This window comes from Pimephales promelas, chromosome 20 (assembly GCF_988280905.1).
Source record: "Pimephales promelas chromosome 20, fPimPro1.hap1.1, whole genome shotgun sequence".
In the NCBI taxonomy this organism is placed as follows: Eukaryota; Metazoa; Chordata; class Actinopteri; order Cypriniformes; family Leuciscidae; genus Pimephales; species Pimephales promelas.
In genome coordinates this window covers 24,178,334-24,200,719 of record NC_142788.1, presented here as the reverse complement: position 1 = coordinate 24,200,719, position 22,386 = coordinate 24,178,334, and the positions used below count along the sequence as shown (strand labels likewise).

Below are 22,386 nucleotides of genomic sequence, written 5' to 3'. Positions count from 1 at the left end.
TTATATGAGTTAAGTATGAGAGTTTTCTCGTTTCAGTTGGGTATTTTGGTGTAGGCCTGTACATAAAAAAAACTAGTTTTAGTAGCCCAGAAATGGTAGGCCTATGATAGAGAAAGTGAACTTGAACCCGATGCTTGATCAGGCTGGTTATTCAAACTGATGGCGCCCTCTAGTGCTTATATGGGGTAATCTTATGAACTTTGGCAAATGACGAAAAAAAGAAGATATATAACATTGAAATGTTTATTCAGACAAATTCACAAAATTAATAGATGCTTTACATTCTCAGGAACAACATAGAATTATAAAGCTATGCCAGAGGGCCATTCATTTGCAGTGCAATCTAAAACCTTTAGGATTTTGTCCACTGAGTTATAAGAACAAACTAAAATAACAGATTACTATCACTATTTAAATGTATGAAATGTTGCAAAAACAGCACACAACTGACTCAATACATTCTTAATACAGTGAAACCTAATTAACATACCATGGATTTTGTTTCAATATATTATCTCAATATTACACCTACTATTTTAGGTGTACAATTTAACAGCAAATAAATTAGATGTCTCATCAAGCTCTTAAGATTTTGATTTGCTAAATCTAGTCATTGTTCTGGCAAAGAGCGCACTGGCACATTGGATTAATCTTGACATTCATGATTAGTAACTGCAGTAGCAACAGAAGATTTAGGCTTAGCTGAGAGAAAAAAAAAATCTAAAGGAAAAACAAAAAGCACAGTGCAGAGTTAATGCAGATCTGCTTCTAATCTTACAGCAAAGTCACTGTTTTGCACAGCAAATTCACTAGATGCTTTGGAGTGATGCATATTTTATGTATATCTACATAACCTTAAAACAAGTATTCAACATATGTACTTGGAATGACCTGTGCATATAATATATGTATATCACAGCAAAAAAAATGCATGCAAAAATGAATGCATGATGACCTACTGTTTAAGAGCACTACATTTCTTTAAAGAGAGCATAATTGATATTAAGATGAAAAGTTTGTACCTCATGTAAGGATAATCTCCTAAAACACAAGGATTTGAGTAAGTAAACATCTGTTGCAAAATTAACATAATTGCTTTAAACTTTCATTGGCTTCAGAGTCCTTGTTAATGCACACACAGTTTTGAAGTGACATGGATCATCCTCAAGCGAAGGTAAACTCTATTTCAGGTTGAAAAAGCCAGATTTGGCTTGAGGGCCCATCATCATACTAGCTTGGTTCTTGTGTGTGATGTTAATCTGAGGAAGTAAAAGAAAATGGTTAAAATAACAATAAGTTAAATCTCATTTAATGCAATGATGTTTCTACTGGTCCAAACTAAAGGTTAAATACAAGTAAAATATCCTAAGATGACTATATGTCACTTAATTTTAAACCGAGTCTTTAGTGCCGTTTCATAGTTCAGTATTTTTGAATCATTTGGAAACAACACTCATGATGCTTAAACAGTTTATGTCGCTTATTCGATTAGTAGAAAAACTCCTTTTAATAAGACTTGTTTTGGTTGAGTGAATGACTCACTCACTCATAAATCTGCAGAAAGGGTCACTGAACAACTCGGTGTATGAATCTGAATACATCTTTATAGTGAACAGATTGAAATGACTCTTGTGTAGTATTTTGAAAGTGGCACTTACGGTACAAGGTGGCTGCATCCACGGCTCTCCATCTATCTGCATTGGCAAAGGCTTCTTTGTCCTATAAATGAGTGCATTTTGGGGAAAAAAACGAATGTGAATAATATAATGACAAATTTGCTTGGGGTGACTAAACAACACACATTCAAATCACAAGACTCAATAATGGTTAACAATAATAAATGACAAAAGAATTAATGGGATGTAAATAGCATATTTGACTTTTGAATAAAATGCGAATGAGTATGTAAATGCAGGAAATGCAGATTGACAGTAGTGATGAACATGTCTGAGCACGTCTTGATCCTTGTTTGTAACCGTTTGTCTCACCTGATGGTAATCTGAGATGTTTTGGCAAGCCGGACTGCGCTCTTCAGCCCTGTGTATATCTGTCCCATCTCAATGGCTCCTTCCAACCCCACCAACTCCACACGTTCATCGCTCATGTCTGTTTGGACACCTTAGTGTTAGTGTTAGCTTCTTTTATTACCATTCATGACATGAACTAGTTCAAAGATCAAAATACACAATAAAATGGAGTTATTGACGCCCAAAAGAAATATTCTGATATGATGATGACCCATGATTCTGAACTGCCCGAAACAAATCGTCAGTCGTTCCAGTCTTACTTCCTGGACAAACCAAGGTAGGTTTACAACAATTTTGCATAATGCCAGCCTATGGTCTTCAGTTGTAGCTGAGGCCTGGAAGAGTTTGGTTAGTGTTGTCAACATGTCATGAAGATACTATTTTTCTGTGCTGTGAAAGCAAATCCACATTGTGTGCAGACAGGGTCATCTAACCAATCAGAGTAGAGTAGGCTTTCGGAAAGAAGGTTAAAAGATGTGTTAAAAGTGTTTTTTGACCTTGAATGCATGTAAACATATTGTGGGAGACATCCAATACAAAAATTTTCCAAAAAAAGGAATTTTTAAAATAGCATAATAATAGGGGCTTTATAGGTTTCTCATATATAACGTATAAACGTACCTTGCGGGCTCACTTTTAAGACTTCAGGGTCTACTATGACCTCAGGCAAGTCCTGGTCCGCTTTTTCACTTTTTTTGGCTTCACCCCACAGGTTGGAGCCACCGTGCATGCTGGGAATGTTGAGGACGGCAATTCCCTCCAGAGAAAGACAACTGAGATCCAACTGAGTCCCGCAACACTGGATAAGGCCGGACAGAGGCGCTGGGGTCAGTTCTGTTACTTTTTCCATTTTAAAAATGATTTCAAGGCGAATACGTGCATAAGCAGATTTTTAAGTAATGAATTGCATTTGCTTTATATTCTGAATGAATGCCCCTGATCTGGTAGATTAAAAAGGGCCTGGCTTGAGCTCTGACAGACGACTAATACCAAAAGCAGGTTAATAACAGGTGTTATCACTCTAATGCCCTTTCTGTGCTCTTGCTTTTTAGATGATGCTTTTTGATGGGCTTTCAGCACAAGGGTATAGCTGGAATGATCAATAACTCATGGGAGTGGGATCTTCTTCTTTTCTTACCTCAATGGTGAGACACTCCTTGAGTTTTTTACAGGATGCTGAGATTGTCTCAGACGTGGCAAATTCAAAATACCACAGTTTGTTCTTCATCCTGAAAGAAAGATTTATATGCATGAAGAGGATGCCACAAACTCATGCAGACCTTTTTTAGAACATTTTCTCTTTATGTTTTTTGGTCATATGGTTCCATTCAAATTAAAAATGGTCATTAAGTTGGATGCTGCTAAGCCAAACTTCTTTTCAAAAAAAGAAAAGTAAAAAGTAATTAATCAGGGTATTACATGTATACACTATTACATGTGTTTACAAAGATTTTGTATGTTTTTAACAGTCTTTTCATTAAAATGTTTTATGCTAACAGTAATATTGTAAAATATTATAAGAATTAACAATTTTCTATTTGAATATTTAAAAAAAATGTTTTCCTGTGATAAATCTGAATTTTCAGCATCATTACTCCAGTCTTCAGTGTCAGATGATCTTTCTAGAATCATTCTAGTATGCTGATTTGCTGCTCAAGAAATATTTATTATTATTTTTAATGTTGAAAATGGATGTGCTACTTAATATTTTTGTGGAAATTGAGAAAAAAATTACTTTGATGAAAAGAAAGTTCAACAGAACAGCATTTATTTGAAAGAGATTTTTTTTAAACAATGTAACAGGTTTTATTGTCACTTTTAATTAATTAATCTATTTTTGATTAATTTGAATGAGCCCTTGCTGAAAAAAGGCATTAATATATATATATATATATATATATAAGACAACATATAATATGTTATATATATAATTTATCTAGAAAATCACTTAATTTATAACAAACTTTAAACCTACAAAGTTTTCACTAACTTTTAAAAGAATTGTAATTGATTTAAATTTTAGAAATTTACATCAGATCCACTGTTCAGAACCCAAGACATTAGTTTACAAACGCAGCGTTATTTTCGTATATCATAACTACTAAAATGTGTGTATTATTTTTCAGAAAATATTGTAAAAAAATCGGTTTAGTGTGTGTCATGCTCACCTGCTGTTAAACTTCTGTGGATGTTTCTCCCTCATGGTGTGAAAGCGGTGAGCGATGGAGGCATCCTGTTCCAGACACAGCCAACACAGAGAGAATGATCAAATCTTTTTTTCTTTTTTTTTTTCGAATATAATTATATTGGCTGGAAAAGCATAGAAAGAAAATGAGGGTCTTGAAACTACCTAAAAGGTAATATATTAGATGATTTCATATGAATCCTGTACTGTATGTGTCTTACCACTCCAATGGAGAAATAGTTGTTGATGATTTCGTAGGGAACAGGATCACCTCTCTCCTGACTGTCCTCCAAGATCACCTCTATGCTCCAGCGATCCATCTGCACCACAGAACTGGCCTCAATGTCCTTCAAAATCCGGCCCAGATCCATCCCGTCATAACCTACAGCATCATAACCGTGAGAGACACTAAATATAGACATATAGGCACATGTTCAAGTTTCAAGTTCGGCTTCTCGCCTCACCTCCGCCCCATCGAAGACACCGTGCAAGATCATTTCCTGTGCCAAGAGGAAGCACGGCCACTGGGGGGCGCGCTGCCAGGTTGGCTTTATCTTTGAGGCATTGGAAAGAACAGTTGGTTGAAACTAGTGAAATGAGAGCATGCATAACACATTTACTGTGAGTGTCACAGGAAGTATGTTTGATTTAGTTTCCAACCTATAGCGTCCAGGATCCAGCCCACTGTGCCATCACCTCCACAAACTAATATTCTAAAGTTCGGCAGATCTCTGAAGAAACATAACCTGGTTTGGAAACAGAAGATCATATAGATTACCACTTCAGTTAATTTAAGACCATCCACATCTATAAATCTTTAGTCCATTTTTAATAGTTTTGTTTTCCACAAGTTCAACCAAGCGGATGCTGGACACAAATAAATATTTATATACGTATGCTAAAAATGATAGTGAATTCCTTACCCTGGACCTGGCCCACCACTGGAAAGATTATAAACCTGCCGAGGATTCAACAAGTATTGGAATTTCCGAAGGATTCTGTAAAAACATGTATTTAGTGATTCAAAATAATGAAATGCACATAGGCAATTAGATAACGATGGATGGATGGATGGATGGCAGTATTCTCACCTCTCTCCCTGTTTACCGCCGCTTTTAGGATTCACAAACACTAAAAGAGGATGAGTGTCAGCAATTGGGATTATCTGTTTGGGGACAGGAAGCTGTGTTTTAATTTGCCTGCCATTATTCGGTGCATTATTCTCTGCATGGTATGATAGCAGAAACATAAAAGACTGTCCATGCTGTCTTACCTGTAGCACCTGTCCGTCAGGTGTAGTGTTGTGGTCACTGTCATCACCTGAAAATGCGCAGCTGTTCTTTACACAGTTTTGCCTCTCCTATGTGAGGAAACAAAGGACAAAAGGTACAATGGAGAACGGCAAATAACCTATGTTTAATGTTTTCTATGTAAGCCGACCTTTAATCTTTTAACTATCTTCCTGTTGTTTTTAGTATAATCAAATGGTGGTGTTGTGCTTTTGTGCAGCCACGGAGCTTTGCAGGCAATTTATTATCTAAACCAGGAACATGTTTTGAATCCATTTTTGGGAGTTTTTGTATTCGCTTAGGTAAAAAAAACAGTCTAGCACAGTGGTTCTCTACCTTTTTTTGCCTTTTGAACCTTTTTGTCCCCACTGTCCAACACTATATGCAAAGGATAAAATATAATCAAATATGAACAGAATTATGATATATTAAATTAGAATACTATATATATTTAAACTATATATACACTGATGAGCCAAAACCAGTACAGAATGTCAGTGATGATCTACTAACAAAGCCACTTATTAAGGTCTGGTAGATTAGATCAGTTCTTGTAATCAATCTGTTGGATGCATGCAGGAATAAAGATCTGAGTGACTTTGACAAGGGTCAGATTGTTATGGCAAGGCGACTCGGTCAGAGTATCTCAAAAATGGCTAGGCTTGTGGTTTGTACCTAGTCAGCAGTGGTGAGAATTTATCAACAGTGGTCAGTCAGAGGAGGGACAAACCCCAAGCCCACTGGCCTAGCATTAAACTAATTAAATAAGTAGCAAATGAGTGTATATTGCTGTATAGTGCAGTTGCAAATCCAGCAACTTTTCCTCTGGAGAGACTTGTTTGTATTACCTTGATGACGGGATAAATTGCCCATGGTGGTAAGATATGATCTCTGAAAGGGCCACAATCACATTCGAATGGTTCCTGGGTTGCACACTCATCATGTCTCTAAATTAGGACAGTAAAAAGTAATGAAAAATGATTAATATAACAAACTGACCTGCTTTATTAGGACGCACACCCAACTTCTGATATTAAGAGAGATATTTTATCAACAGTGTTTTTTTTTTTTTACCTAACTTCACTTTAAATGTCTTCTCATATAATGGTTTTCAGTAACTGTATACTGTACAGTAGCTTTTCAGAAAGTCCCAATCTCACCAAGGAGTGACACCAGACACAGCGTTTCCCGGTAAGGCCTTGCAAACTCTTGATCTTCTTTTGACACCGGTCACACTTCCCAGAATCACAGTTTCCGCTTACCCAGTCATGAGTTGCAATCTGCATACAAACAAATGAGATGCACAAATGCTGTTTACATTTCCAGTACTAAAGACGAAGCTTATAGGAGATGCTTGAGGAGGATCCCCTTCTCCACTTGGCCCAATATGTCAGATTTACGATACCTAAGGACCTTAGTGATTGTTATGGATATTTAAAATGCCAAGGCTTAAACGTTCGTGACAATGCAACACTGGCCCCTCAACCGTCCCGAGCGTCGTTCATTTTCTCACAATTCATAAGTCCTAGATGTACTTATTAAAATGTATTATTTTAATTAAATACTTTTTTTTTGCTAGTTTTATTTTTAGTAAAGTTTTTTATAATTATTTATAAATAATTATGACATTTACCATGAAAGGGTTTTGTGCATATTTTTAATGTTGTATGCATATTACTTTTCATGTTATGCAGTTATTTTGCCATCCACTCCTTAGATGTTTAACAGTATTGGTTTTAAGTTCAATAAAAAAAAAGAAAAGAAAAAAAGTGTGCTTACCCCTGTCTCTTTCTTTGACATCACATATGTGCGAGTGCAAGAAGCCGGGTTTTTATTGGCACACCGGCCATGGACTGTGTATTTGCAGCCTGTGTATGATAGCAAATGGTTGTCATACCAAACTGATCAGAACTAAACAAATGATTCACTAGATATTTAAACCACAATACACAATGGATTTCTGGACTGTCTCTGGACAATTTTAGCATTTTAGTCGTTACAATTACACATTTTATTTGCAGTCTGGAAATATTGATTGCATTTGCAAAACCATCGGTGAACCTTTCTTGCAAATTACCCAGAATTCCACTCACAGGTGCAGCAGAGACCCTGTTTGCGGAGCCCCAGCAACATATTCTGACAGACGTTGCAGTACACAGGCTTGTTGAAATGTTTCATCCTCCACAGGTGCTGGCCGTCTCTTTGGGTCATCTTGGGAAAGCGGAAAAATGTCATGTTAGGGCGAAAGTTTTCCCAAACGTGCAAGTTCGACAGGTTGACCAACAGAAATCATCTTTCTGCAAAATTTCACTTCAAAAAGTCACGATTCATGAACAATTTGTGATTCATGAACTAATCTGTTTGATTTGTGAAAAGGATCATTTGGTTCAATGAAAAGAATCGGCTCATTTATTCAGATTCGGTTCTTGAGTTCAACTCAATGAACTAGTAGTAGCTTACTCTGGATGGAGCATTTTGTAAATACTCACTCAATGCTATCCCATGACTTCAGAAGACTTGAATTAAAGCACATGAGACACATGAACAACTCTGATGCTTTTTGGTGATTTTTTTGCCATTTTTATCTGAATAAGATGAAAAGTACTCATCTATTAAAAAAAACAGATGACGACATAACAGTGAATAAAACGATTATAAGTGGAACGTGTTTTTTTTTACCACTTTCAGTGACTCACATGAGTGTCATCCTGTTTATTTCAAATTGCTTCCTTATCTTACACCTACTGGCATTTTTGTAATGAATTCAACGGCCAGCTGGAGGTGGTTAGGGTGGGCTAAGGACACTGACTCATGCAGTCACACCAGAGAATTATTAATATTTCATAATATTATATACTCAGGTGGGAACTTCAGGCGGCTGAACAGGAGGTCAGAAACTGTAACCCACACAGCCAGGCTGTAACTGTGCCCAAATGGCACAGCATGTTCCTCTTGCGTCGCTCGGACGTAGAAATAGCACACGGGGAAGTCCCTGGCTTTGATACATGGTTAAGCAAAGCTCTGAATCACAAACGCAAGACAGTGGGTAATATAAGTTTAGGATGCCTAAATTCATGTTAGCCCTAATGTGAATAAGATAATCAATGTGATCTATGAGTCGCTGACTGTGACCGTTGGTCTTAACAACAAATTTCTTGTAATCGTAACTTCCGCATGTGGTTTAACTGTGCATGTGCAACTGTGAATTGCACTTAATTTCTGAATGATTCATTTCAAGTGTGATAGTGACATTAACTTATAATTTAAGGGTTGAACATTGGTTTTTATTATAATAAGATGTATTTAATCTTGGTAGTTAACTCCGTGGCTTGTCTCCAGGTCATGCACTGGCACAGTGCGGACAGACAGAGGAGTCTTGGTGTGAAGTGTGAAGCCAGCTACTGCTCTGGTGTTACTTGCTGGATGCCAGCTTGAACTTGCATTTTAAAGCTGTCAAACGGCTTGTGTGGAAAGATGCATGTAAGAGAAATTCTGAATATATGCCTTCTTTAGATGCATGCTTATTTTAGTAAGATGTTATGTAAAGTAGATCCTATGCATGGCGTGCTAATGAGATGCAAGGGATTTCTGTTTTGCATAGCACATTGCTAGTATATTTTTGCTTCCTTCTGGTTGGGAACCGCCACAGGGATGTTCTGCGATATTTAGATTAATAGAAAAATGCATATGGGTTTATCACTGACTAATTCTTAAAGTTTTTAAATGCCCCCACCCCACAATCATCAATATATGGCCAAAAGTATGTGGAACACCATCCATGTATGCTTGTTAAAACAAATAAAAAATAATAATAATACAATTTTAAAAATAAATAAATTAAACATAAAAAATGATTACCGTAAAAATAATAAAATTAAATAAAATTAAATATAAAATTGATGTGATTTGGTTGCACATATAAGCGGGTCCATGCATGCAAGCTTGTGTTGCTGTAGCGCCAGGGTTGAAATAAATTAACTAAACATGATCCTTTAGAAATCATTTTAATATGATGGTAAATAAAAATAAAATTAAACATAATAAATAAAATAAAATAAAATAAAATGAATCTAATAATTTCAAATTGAAATAATAAAAATGTAAAAAAAAAATAATGTTCATGTAGTCGTGCATATAAGAGTGTGCGTGCATGCAAGCAAGCATGTGTTAGAAGTGTCACTGACTCACTGTTGTTTAAACCAGTGCAAAGTTAGCAGGGCCTTTGATACGCTAATGTGAGGCTGAGAAACACAACCGAATCGGAAGAAAGAGTGCAATAAATACATACATCAACTAAATTTTTACATTTTTCTCTCTGTTCCCTTTTGCCACTCCTTCTGAGAAGTGTAATCTGAGCAATAGTCTTGTACACTCCAAAAATAGCACCGCGCCTCTATGACTTTGCATCCAAAACTGAGTGAGAATCTGTACTTGTGTTTTCCTACCTTCAATCCCAGTAAAACCAGTAGTGGGACATTATTCATCCCCCCTTCCACCCATTCCTGTAATGACACCGTTCCGCTGCTATCTGCATCAATCGCTGTCATCATATCCTTCAGCACCTTGAAACAATCACAATGTGCATTTCTGTTGTAACATGTACATGATGCAACTGAAGTTCACCTTAGGGAATCATTTGAATCATAAGGAGCAACATTATGCAAACATCTTGTCACAAGTTGATTCATGCTAAATGAGGGAGGAATGTCTCTTTAAAAGGGTGTAGCTAAGATGGAAAAAGCCATGTCGAGCGCATTGGCATTTCACTACTTCTTGGCAAATGTTACACACACACACAAACAAAATACAACTCACAGGCCTCAGTTCAGAAACATCCCAACCAAGGTAATCTGCTGCATGCATCATCTGGGCAATAATGCGGTCCACTTCCTGTTACACGGAAACACGACTGGTTACAGATATTACCAAAAGATGTAATTTGAGCAAGATGATTTAGTTATATAATGAGGAAATGGAAAATTTCAGGCAAAGACCACCCACCGAACTGTCCAGAACACCGTTGCCATCTCTGTCATAGAGTCTAAAGGCAACTGTGAAGGGAAAAACATGGGCACAAAGTTGTCAACAATCATTCAATATTTGAAGTGGAAATTTTTTTTTTTTTTTTTTTTTTTTTTAGATTTACACTCAAGTTTGTCCCTGGGCTGCCCATCTTCCAGGAGAGAGAAATAACAGGATACATCCTTCAGAAAGACTTCCCCTTAGAAAGAAAACAAAGATATATATATATATTCACAATAAAAGAAGTGGTTTGATTATTTTAAACCCATTGACTTCCATAGTATTTTGGTTAAAAAAAAAAAAACCTGTTTGGTTCAAAATATCTTCCTTTGTGTTCAGCAGAAGAAAGAAATTCATACAGGTTTGAAACAACTTAAGGGTGAGTATATGATTACAGAAATTCACTACTCCTTTAAGCGTTGTTAAAATAAATGATTTTTATAAAGTAAAAGAATACGGTTTCACTTTATTCAAAGGTGACGTAGTTACACTGTACATAAATAAGTGCTGAGTAATATTAATTAACTACATGTACTTGTTATAGAGTTACAGTTAGGGTTAAGATTTGGTTTAGGGTTAGTAGCTTTTAACTCTGCATAATTTACTGTTATTACTATAAGTACATGTAGTAATGTGTACCTACGTCACCTTAAAATAAAGTGTTACCAAGAATAATTTCTGATGTGACAGTTTTATTCAAAATGTACCAATAATGTCATCAAACTAAAAATAAATAAATAAACACGATTCCCAGTTATGCAACCATTTCTGTTGTTTCACTTACAGTACAGTAAGATTTTCTTATTCTTACTTTTTCTTATTTTTACCAGGCCTGCATTTATCTGATCAAAACTACACTAAAAGGAGTAATGTGAAATCTCTCTGTCTCTCTATATTCCTTATATGTCCTTCTAAGGTCATAGGACTGGAGCATATCCCAGTTTCTCAGACCAGAGGCAGGGGAAAGCACCCTGGACAGATGGCCAGTCCAACCTTGCTGAATAAAAGTCATTACAAAATAGAACTGATCCCAGATTTGTTGAACGGTAGTGTACAAGCCTAATACATGACCCACTGTTTTCATCTGATTTTGCCGACTCTGAGTTCTGGAAGGATTTGAATAGCCGCTGGCACAGATTTGTTGGGAAGTCCTCCACCTCCAAATATGTCTTCAGGAAGAGCCGGAAACCTTCCTCATCAATGCACTGAGAATATGAAGAAGATAAATCAAAATGTGTGTGCTACATTAAAGGCTTTTATGCATTTAAAGGGACACAGAACACATACAAAAATATAAACAAACAATTCACACACATAGTGTTTTAAAATAAATCATTGTTTTTTTTAATAATGTATATTTTGGTGATCATTCAGAAGGTACACATTATTGGAAACTTATAAAGTCATAAAATGATCTGTAACCCTCTCAAGGGGATGTAACTGAGATCCAATTAGATTCTGCACTACAAACCTAATCCTAGTTCTACTAACAGTGCCTGCTGTCCTAGTTCTTAACACAGAAAGAAAAAAAACAGCAAGATGTATTCAAACTTAAAATGCCTCAGGATACTGCTGCTCTATCTGGAGAGAAAAAAGAAGGAAAACCAAGGCTATGTTATGCTATATAACATACTCTCCCCATTTTGACATGCAGCAATTAAGATATCCATGACATAATTCAGAGTTTACTTTGTTTTAGTCCCCCAAAACAAGCAAGACATAAAGCTCAGAATGAGACAAACACATCATTTACTGAAACAAAACTCTTATACATTGATTTAAAGTGTTTGAGAGCCAAGTCAGCACACAGTCAGCTGAAAAACTAGTGCACAGATCAGGTATACTGAGCAAATCTTTGTCATATGAGCATGTCTGAATAGCAAATCTTTTAGAGCTACAATTCCACGACTTCTGAGCAAAGTCTTCCTGTTTTACACTGCACTTCCTGTTGTTTATCTATTACAAATGTCATTAAAACCATTAAACTTAGGGTTAGGGCGCATAGCTTTTCATGCCTGGACAAGGATGAACCGTTTATTGAACCTTAAGACAAGATCTTAAAAAAAAGAAGAAAATGGCATATATTTTGTATGTGCTCAGGCTTTTATTTATACATTTATACATCAGGCTTTTATGACCAATATAGTATGATATAGTGAGAACATGGAGCTCACACTTAAAGGGATACTCCACTTTTTTTGGAAATAAGCTCATTTTACCACTCCCCCAGAGTTAAACAGTTGGGTTTCACCGTTTTCGAATGTATTCAGCCGATTTTCTGATATTTAGAAGAATATCAGTAACCATACAGTTTCTGGTCTCATTGACTTCCATAGTAGGAAAAAAATATACTATGGAAGTCAATGAGGACAGAAACTGTCTGGTTACTAATATTCTTCTAAAAATCTGAAAATCGGCTGAATACATTCGGAAACTGTAAAACCCAACTGTTTAACTCTGGGGGAGTGGTAAAATGAGCTTATTTCCAAAAAAAGTGTAGGAGTATCCCTTTTTTTTAATAAGTTTTACAAAGTGACACCAGTGCAGGCTATATAATTTGCAAAACCTGCAAAGCAGTTTATGTTCATGACAGCCGCAAGATGTGTACACCTAATATGGTGCATCACAAGTGTGCTGCTTAACCTCAAACCTCCACAAACACCTTGACAAGTTTCGTCCGTCGAGATCCCAACAGAGTACCACAAGATGTAAAATCAAAGCTTCTAAAATGAAACACTGTTTGAAGCTAAATGTGACAAAATGTTGCTGTTATTTTCAGCGTGAGCCGAAAATAACAAACGGCGCCCCATACAACAGCAGCATGTTGAAATGATATGCCAAAATGCGTTTCCTATTAGACTACAATGAAAGTATTGTACAGTAGCCTATCAGATAAGGTCAGCTTTGCCGAAGTGTGTTTAATTTAGGCTATTTATTTCTTTTTGTCCCTGCGCGCCGATCGGAGACGGAGTTCACTGCTGATGAACTTTTTTAGTCTCGCGGCTGTCATCAGCAGTGCCTTGTATCGCCCAATCAGCGGATGGTGAGTGGGTGTGGTTTTGAAAATTGGTCAAAAACGTTGGTGCGGATGGATTGCAGACGGATGATGAGTTCTGTGATGCGGTTGTGGGTGAAATAATAGCCCATCCGCGCATCTCTAATGGCAGCAAGTCCACTAAAATCAGTACTGAGGTAATCCAACACTCCCTGACTAAGCAGGTACATGTTGAATCGTCCAACGGATGAGTTCTGAGATGCTTAACCAGACGTGAAGTGATTCACATTACAGAGATGGATGGATCTGTTCATGGGTAATTGGACTAAGATGCTGTAAAAGCAGAGTGCTGACAGTTGGCCCCTGGCAGCCAGTTCACTCACCTCTCCATGTCTGTATTTGGCTAACCTGCCATCTGCATTGAATTCCTTTAACACATCTTTTACTTTCAGACTGCAGTCTGCAGAGAGATAGAAAGGGTGAGTGGGAGGGGGCAGAGAAGGAGAGAGAGAGAGAACATTTTTTTTTTAAATTGGACAAGATGACATTTTGGCACAATGAACCACAGACATCACAACTTTTAATAAATTGTATCTGCATCATCTCTGCATGACAAATAAGCTAAATCATAAACTCAGTACATACTTAGGCAAATACCTACAACACCTTTACTGTAGTAAAATCCCTTAATCATGCATGAGACACACGTATGGAGCGACCAAAGTCTGGCTGCTTAGCATGAGTCTGTTAGCACATGCTGGTCAGATGCTGTAACTAAAACTATATTTCTTCATTGATCACCATTAAATAAATGCTGTTAAAATATTTCTTTCATGCACAATTCTTTTTAAATAAAAATACATCATAGTTTGGATATGTATATTGAGTTCTCTGGGAATTCAACCCATGCACTTGGCATTGCTAGCTCTACATACTACCAAGCGAGGTACAAAAGCACTTTTATCAGGGCTGCCAAGCTTTGAGATTAGCTTGGAGTGACAATTGTGGAAAGGGGGGGATGTAAAAAAAAAACTACAATAAGTGTATTATGATTATCAAACCATTTGGTAACTGAACAGAATTTTAGTGACATGTACAATGTTTACATGGTACAATGACTGGTATGCTAGTGTTTTTATTATTTAGCCCTGTCAGCTGGTATTATTATCAATGGTTAAAATAGTAACTCAAATTTTATAAAATAAGGTTTTTATTATATAAACAACATTATAATATTTTAATGATACATAAAGTAAAAGAAAATAATTAATATAGTGCAAATATTTAGCAAAATACTCCTCTCTATAGCTTATTATTCGAGCCAACTAATGTGCTAAGGTCATTAAATGGCTTCCCTGAGGTAAATGTGATGTTATGTGACATGGTATGCCTATTGTTCTCCAGCTGTTTTACTGACCTCTTTACGCAGTTGAATAAAACTGATATTATGTGATATTAACACACATAATGATCGACATTATATATGAGGCATATACGTTTAGGTAAGTTGCACAGTATCTTTCAACATACCATTGTTCATTCGTGTTTTAATTAGTGGTAAAGATTAAGAGATCGGTTCACGTGCCGCTTGAACTACAGCGATCTGTCACGTCACTAACAAGTGCCAAAACGGTTTGTATTATTGTTGCCATTTTGTAATAAAAATAACAGAGAATATGTTTCATATCAAAAGTAACCTGCTCTCTTGTCTGTCGGTCTCAGTGTCCTCTTTGCTTCTCGATTCTTCTCTGCGTGAGAAAATGGATGTGTGTGTCCTGCTTTTATTGCTTATTAAATTGCTAGTTTTTTCTTCGTAGAAGTTGGTCACATTACTCAAACCAAATTATCAGTGATTTTAATATTTTTTCCAATATATTAAGAAGGCCTACATGAAAACGTAATGCATAGTAGAAATGAATGTGGATATAACGTTATTAATAATAATTACCTGCTGAATAATACTGAATTATTCTATAACATCAAACTTTTCAGGCTCCATTAAAGAGGACCTATTTTGCTTTTTTACCTTTTCAACTTTCTTTAGTGTGTTATCAGCAAAGTTACAAAGCACAAAATCCACTTCTCTATAAGCACTTTCTCTCCCTGTAATGCCTCTATCATAGTCTTGAGTTTTCTTCTGGGGACATATATGTCAAAACATCCCTCATTTAATAGCATTTTAATGGCGTCTTTCTACGAGTCCGCACTTTCGTGACGTAATGCTTCTTTGACTGCCACGTAGAAGTTTGCTGCGGAGCTCGTGGTTGACCAATCACATTCACAACACACTGGTGCATCCAACCAATCAGAGCACAATGTGCTTTTCGGAAGCACAAAACAAAGCGTTACTGACAGACTGGGATGAGAGGTGCTGCAACAATGTAAAATATGTAAACAATTATGTTTTTTAGAATATTAAAGCATTAAATCTATTCTAGTAGACCCCAAAAACAAAATCCTGACTTTGTAAAGGGGCATAATATGGCCTCTTTAAATTAGAGAAACATAATGTTCATTTTTAATCCAAGTGTTTTTTTTTTTGCACATTTTCTTTCACATCATTTTAGTGACATTATAAATATTTGAATGGTGTCAATCAAATCAAGTCAAATCAGTCTTTTCCAGCATTAATTGTTTAAAATATTTAAGCAAGTGAAGTAAACCGGGCTCACGGACGTCTTGGATGCACACGACTGGCATGTTTTTTTGTTTTTTTTTTACCCTTAGAATACAGTGTCATTTCGCACTTAAGAACTGAGAGTGACTCATGTTTTGTAATGATGCCGAGCATTTAGTGAGAGTGGGAGGGATGTGTGGGCATCACAGACTCACAGTCAATGTAATGCTGAAGCTGGATGAAGTCTATGGGCCTCAGCTCTCTATCATCTGACAAGCCCGGGTCTGACATCACGCCAGAGCCTCTGAATAACACTGAAAGAGGGAAAGAGAAAGGTTGGTGAGAGGCAAACAGACAGATTAAAAGCCAAATCCATCCTTTACTTTAAGATACCATTTTCATGCACTTAAAGTGAAAAGAAAATCTAAGCCTAGACAGAATTATGGACATACAATGCATGCACATGGCTGTCAGCTTCATAACATCCTTTCTGGCACCTACCATAAATGCTTTGAAAAATTATTTGCATGAATAATGTTACAGCATTTGATACTTAAATTCTCCATGAAACCAGTTTTATAAAAGAAAGTAACAATTCAAAGTTCACCTTTTGACTTTCTGCTGTCCAGAATGATATTTTTTTTTTTTCTTTAAGGCTGAGCAAAGACTCTAAATCAAAATAATTGTCCATTCTTTTTTTTTTATTATGTAAGGAATTTATAGTGTTGCAAAATAAAGATATTTTGATTGTATTCATGCATGAACAGAGAAAAGCCCTTAATAGTCATGCTATACAAGAATTTTGGATATTATAAAAAAGTAAATTCATCATAAGTGACAGTAAAGATTTTTTTTTTACAAAAATATTGATATTTTAAATAAATGCTGTTTAAACAAAAAAAAAATATTAAGCAGCACAACAACAACGTTTTTTCAACATTGATATTAATAATAATAAATGTTACTTGAGCACCAAATCAGTATATCAGAATTATCTAACAGACCCCACACTGATAGGCCTACTGTATATATATTTATTTATTTAAAAAAAAAAATTTAATTCTTCTATTTATACATTTCTAATATTATCAATACATTAATATGAACATTGTTCTGACAGTTTTTTAGACTATAATGTATCATGCCAGCCTGGCTATGTAAATACGCATGTCACATAAAATCCCTCATTTACATAGTCACTGCGACATGCTTTTGAAAACAAAACTATGTGAACAGAAAACATCAAACGCACACTGCTCGTGTGGTCTCGACTACGAAAAAAGCTGTGTTCCCAATTAAAAGATTAATCTTATGTTTTTGTGTAGACACCAGTTGAATGCTGACAGAAAAAAGGTTGAGAGTCTCATATATTTTATTTGTTGATGTACGAGTGTATGCTTAACATACAAAATGTTCAAAGTCAGCTGAAAATACTAAAAATAAAAGTGTACACATAGCATTGTTTCAAGGACCTAAGGCGAAATGAGACACACAACATCTCTCTTTTTGTGTGTGTATTGTACAGAAACACTATGTTTCTGGCTCTCATCTGTAATGGAAAATGGATCAGCACTCTCATTAAGGAAAAAGCCTGTCCAGGGAGATTAGCATGCTAGTGCCAGGCTAAAGTTTTTCTTCCCCTGCACATTCATTAAGGTTTCTTCAAACTTTTTTTACAGAATCCAAACAGCGAGAATAAATGGGTGACCTAGTGTTACGTCTACAGATCTTTTTTTAGGAACTAATAATAGTAGCCGAAGTAAAAGTTTCATAATGGTGATTCTGCACTTGAATGTGAACACAGAAAATCAGCCACATATTTAAAGCCAACAAACAAACATATGCAAAGCTCTAGTCCGAACATCAGGAGTTCCTTAACCTAACCTCTTATGAAAGTTAGTCAGCATGAAATAGGGTACAATCCACTTTAATAGTATAGTTTATATTCTTCTAAGAATGTAAGAGCTGAAAAACTCTTTATACGACAGAGAAAAGGCAGAGAAAATGAAGCCCATACACCCACTCCTCTCATGTGATGTGAGCTAACAAAGGGTCACACCGTTCTCACTTAATTCCCTCAAAAGGTTAGTGTCGTTGCCTAGAAACTTTGTTTGTGTGGTCTATTCCGTGTATATATGGGTGGGTGTGTGAGAGAGAGAGAGAGAAAGTTGGGGAAACAGGCAATACTTTTTTTCTTGTTGTTGACAGATGATTTATCATACACGCTAGTCTTATCAATCATTTCTGAAAGATAAAAGGAAATATACATTTTTTTACATTTATTTATGTATAGTTTAGTCATGACAACTCTGGGGATAGTAAAATATTTCTATTAATGTAAGTAGAATGAATAGGTTTAGTAGCGTACAGTAATTAGGGGTATAACAATATATCGTGCCACAATATATCGCAATACAAAAATGCAACAATACGCATCGTGGATAGTGACAATATGTATCGTGGCTAGTCCCGAAAAAAATACAATTACTGTGTGAGAAATAAATGCATTTTTTTCAGAGTTTTAGTGTCAGTACTACATTAAACTACAATACATAATGTTGATTCTAATGTATAATAATGAAATGGGGGAATATTTGTGGGTCCTGATTATGCCAAAATTTCTTATGTTACCAATAAAAAGTGGCTGACATTATTTTAAATATATCTAGTCAGTGACAGAGAGCAAGCATATTCATCTAAAATAATTCAGTATTTTTCAGCTTCAGAATCGTGAATATTGTTATTCTGGTGTCTCTATTGTCTTTGGGTCACAAGCACCGAGTCCAAAGCCAATTCATTTAAACCCACAATCTAATATCAAAGTTAGCATTTTAATCAACAATACATTTTTTGTTAACCTTTTTCCACATGTCTTGGAGTATCGCAATAATATCGTATCGTGTGTTCAGTATCATGATATGTATCGAATCGTGACATGAGGGTATCGTTACACCCCCAATAGTAATACTAAACTCTGCTACTTCGCTTTGCTTCATAGACAGAGTCTGGAAAGGCATAATTGAAAAGTGTTTTCTTTCTCGCAGGAGAGCGCTTGTGTGAAGTATAAAATCATTGGTTACCCATAAGCCAATCACATAATGCAATCACCTCTCTCTCCAACTTAAACATCCCCTCCATTCAAAATGTTTAACAAACACTCTTCATGTTCGGGCTTCAGTTTGCAAATGCCGGGAATATTCTCCACAACAGAGCGAATTGTATCCCGTATCTCCTTATCCGAAGTCGTTTTCGATTTCCCTAACCTAAAAAATAATATTAAACTCGGCACTTACGCCCGCCTCATGGCTCTCAGTCCGCCCTCTGTTCGTTGATTGGCTGGCTATTTTCAGGCCAGAGGAAAACTAAGAGATAAGTCGCTATCTCAGACTGAGTACAAAAGCGAACTGAAATTGAGCAGAAGTACGAAGTCTGACGTAGTCAGGCTATAGGTTTGGTATTGGCAGACTGGAACTGCAACTGCAGAGCAAGCACTGAATGATCTGAACATAAAATTAAAGGGTTAGTTCACCCAAAATATATTAATGACTCACCCTCATGGCGTTCCAAGCCTGTAAGTTTAAAATATTTTAGATTTAGTCCGAGAGTTTTCTGTCCCTCCATTGAAAATGTATGTACGGTTTACTGTCCTTGTCCAGAAAGGAAAAACAGACATAATGAAAGTAGTCCATGTGACATCAGTGGGTTATTTATTATATTTTATAACATACAAATACAATTGTTATGTAAAATACATTATGGAAGACAATACAATGTTTAATAAATTATTTTTGAACCAAAATGTATTTTTGATGCCTCAAAACATAACTAACCCACTAATGTCACATGGACTACTTTGATGATCTCTTTATTTCCTTTCTGGACAAGGACAGTATACCGTACATACATTTTCAATGGAGGGACAGAAAGCTCTCGGACTAAATCTAAAATATCTTAATCTGTGTTCTGAACGAAATGAGGGTGAGTCATTAATGACATTTTAAGGAACAGCTAGAGAGAGAGAAAGGGAGAAAATTTACTTGTAAATGTTGAAATAAACATACTAATAAATAAATGCTTTGGAAGTATTTGTCATTGTTAGGTCATGTTAACTAGCTAATGTTAACAAATGTAACTTTATTGTTAAGGTGAAACTATTTCCCCCACTGCATTAACGAGAATGAGATTTATTTTTCTTATAGGCTACAAAAAATTGGGAGAAGTGGGTTTAAATGTACTGTCATGAACATAATGTCACAAAAACATTATGTTATTGGGACCAAAAATATGCTTTATTTTCTTAATAAGAAACATAACTTAATATATTTTTAGTATTATGAGTTTAGATTGAAATATGACACATGATAATAGTTTTTCTTTATATTCAACCAAACGATATACGAATAACACAAACAGGATGGTTATGTTTGATATTTTCTGATGGTCTTGTTTCACACCAGTTGTGTCTTCAGTCAGTCAGTTGAATGGCTGCAGGTCTTGGATTCTCTCTCTCTCTGCATCTCTAATTGTTTGGGTTGAGCACAGAAGCGTGGTAATTTGATTCTGGCCTTTCTCATCACTTATTTGCATGCATAGCTCTGTTTTATGGATGGAGACAAATCTCTGCTTCACCAAACACTTAGTCCATTAAAACACTGGGCTATATGGATCCTTGGGGCTTGGCAAAGAACACTGTCTTTGAGACCATCCACAAAACATGGTATAAATCGTAAATTGTTTTCATATATTCAGAAACAGTTGCCAATTATTTATACAATATAGATGCACATTCATTCATGCCATAGTGTCCATTTGCTGAGGTGGAAAATTTTGTATTGTTTTTTTCATTATAGATGAGGGTTACCAATACCATTATTAATTAAATGGACCTCAAATATTTTTTTAATTTTTAATTTTTTTTTTGCATAATGTCTGTAAATCTATATAGTAATCAGTCTTTGTCCCAGAGAACCAAAATACTGAATACTAAATTTGATAAAATATAAAAATAATTTAAACTCATTCTTTTTTTTTTTATAATCTCGTTATCATTATTTGGTAAATAGCAGCATAATTCACTGGAAAATGTACAGTCAGCTGCTCCTAATCACAAAATAAATATCTGCGAAGCTTTTTTTTTTTTTTTTTTACAGTTTGCTCTACGACTCTAATATTATATTTGGCAGCCCCCACAAGTGCATGACAGTCATGTGTCTCTTTAGATCTTGATCTCTATGCCATTCAAAACTATACAGGTAAAAATGTCAGAAGCATTACAGAAATGTCAGTAGCATTAAGGAAGTAGTGGGTGTTTGTAGTTAGTTTCGTGTTTCTGAGAGATTCCCTTGTATTGTGTATTGTGGCAAGCTTCTCTCTTCCTGTATTTTTTACTAGGTTGCTGACAATTGTTTTTAATTAAACATTAATATCTTAAGTTAAAATTTAAATAAGGAAAATTAATGCTGTAAAAGTTTTTTTGCCCCGTTGTTTTAATCACATTTCAGATTTTTTTGCATTGAAATAGTCTTAAATAGTCCTGCATTTTGTGCCACATTTTTAAATGTTCAAATATTCTATGTACTAAAATATTATGAGCTCACAAAACTTAGAAGAATGTTGTACAACAGAAATGCAAGACTCTGTTAACAAGTCAACAACATGCAAACATGTAAATGACTGTTGCATAAGGCCAAACAATTACATTACCCAACCCTCACTATCTCGCCTATTAAGATACAATTTCAACCCACTTTACCAGAAAAGCTGGACTTTAACACAACACAGACAGAAGGGAGGTATTTGATTCTCACGTGCTGAGTCTGACCATACACGCCTGTTCTAGTGATCTAACATTAATTGTTCATGTTATTTGCCCTAACAATGTCTTTTAAAACTATATTTAGGAACAATAGTTTTATATAGCTTTGTGCTGTTTGTACTAGCTGTCGCCGTGTGTCAAACTGCTGCTTTGTATCTGCAAGAGTTCATATTCCCCTTCCTTTCATTTTATTGCTCTTTCATAACTCATGATCTGAGTTGTCTTTATTCCCTTTCCTAGAAATAAAATTAAGGAGTCACTACATTATAGTTTTAAAAATGAATACGATTTTAAAAATTACAAATATAAGACACTAGATACTTAGATGATAAGGAGATCTCATATGCATTTAGAGATAATTCACACTCAATCCAATATTCACACATAAATATTCAATCTACCAAGAAATTGTGCTCTATTCTTTAGATATGCACCC

General features: G+C 35.5%; 1 protein-coding gene across 1 annotated transcript in view; it reads right to left on the bottom strand.

The window, feature by feature from the left end:
* Positions 1 to 229: 229 nt before the first annotated feature.
* Positions 230 to 22,386, bottom strand: part of dgkaa (diacylglycerol kinase, alpha a) — a 29,623-nt gene continuing 7,466 nt past the window's right edge. The window contains exons 2-24 of the mRNA XM_039652555.2: positions 16,351 to 16,449; positions 13,902 to 13,978; positions 11,599 to 11,728; positions 10,648 to 10,722; positions 10,503 to 10,552; positions 10,317 to 10,391; positions 9,947 to 10,063; positions 7,595 to 7,712; positions 7,281 to 7,369; positions 6,662 to 6,781; positions 6,350 to 6,448; positions 5,486 to 5,572; positions 5,304 to 5,377; positions 5,136 to 5,210; positions 4,873 to 4,958; positions 4,677 to 4,766; positions 4,434 to 4,594; positions 4,196 to 4,260; positions 3,166 to 3,256; positions 2,649 to 2,826; positions 1,989 to 2,106; positions 1,659 to 1,719; positions 230 to 1,259 (exon numbers count right to left, since the gene is read on the bottom strand). Coding sequence (XP_039508489.2) covers positions 1,182 to 1,259; positions 1,659 to 1,719; positions 1,989 to 2,106; positions 2,649 to 2,826; positions 3,166 to 3,256; positions 4,196 to 4,260; positions 4,434 to 4,594; positions 4,677 to 4,766; positions 4,873 to 4,958; positions 5,136 to 5,210; positions 5,304 to 5,377; positions 5,486 to 5,572; positions 6,350 to 6,448; positions 6,662 to 6,781; positions 7,281 to 7,369; positions 7,595 to 7,712; positions 9,947 to 10,063; positions 10,317 to 10,391; positions 10,503 to 10,552; positions 10,648 to 10,722; positions 11,599 to 11,728; positions 13,902 to 13,978; positions 16,351 to 16,426 — 2,190 coding nt within the window. The 5' untranslated portion in view covers positions 16,427 to 16,449 and the 3' untranslated portion in view covers positions 230 to 1,181. The remainder of the gene's footprint in view (positions 1,260 to 1,658; positions 1,720 to 1,988; positions 2,107 to 2,648; positions 2,827 to 3,165; positions 3,257 to 4,195; positions 4,261 to 4,433; positions 4,595 to 4,676; positions 4,767 to 4,872; positions 4,959 to 5,135; positions 5,211 to 5,303; positions 5,378 to 5,485; positions 5,573 to 6,349; positions 6,449 to 6,661; positions 6,782 to 7,280; positions 7,370 to 7,594; positions 7,713 to 9,946; positions 10,064 to 10,316; positions 10,392 to 10,502; positions 10,553 to 10,647; positions 10,723 to 11,598; positions 11,729 to 13,901; positions 13,979 to 16,350; positions 16,450 to 22,386) is intronic.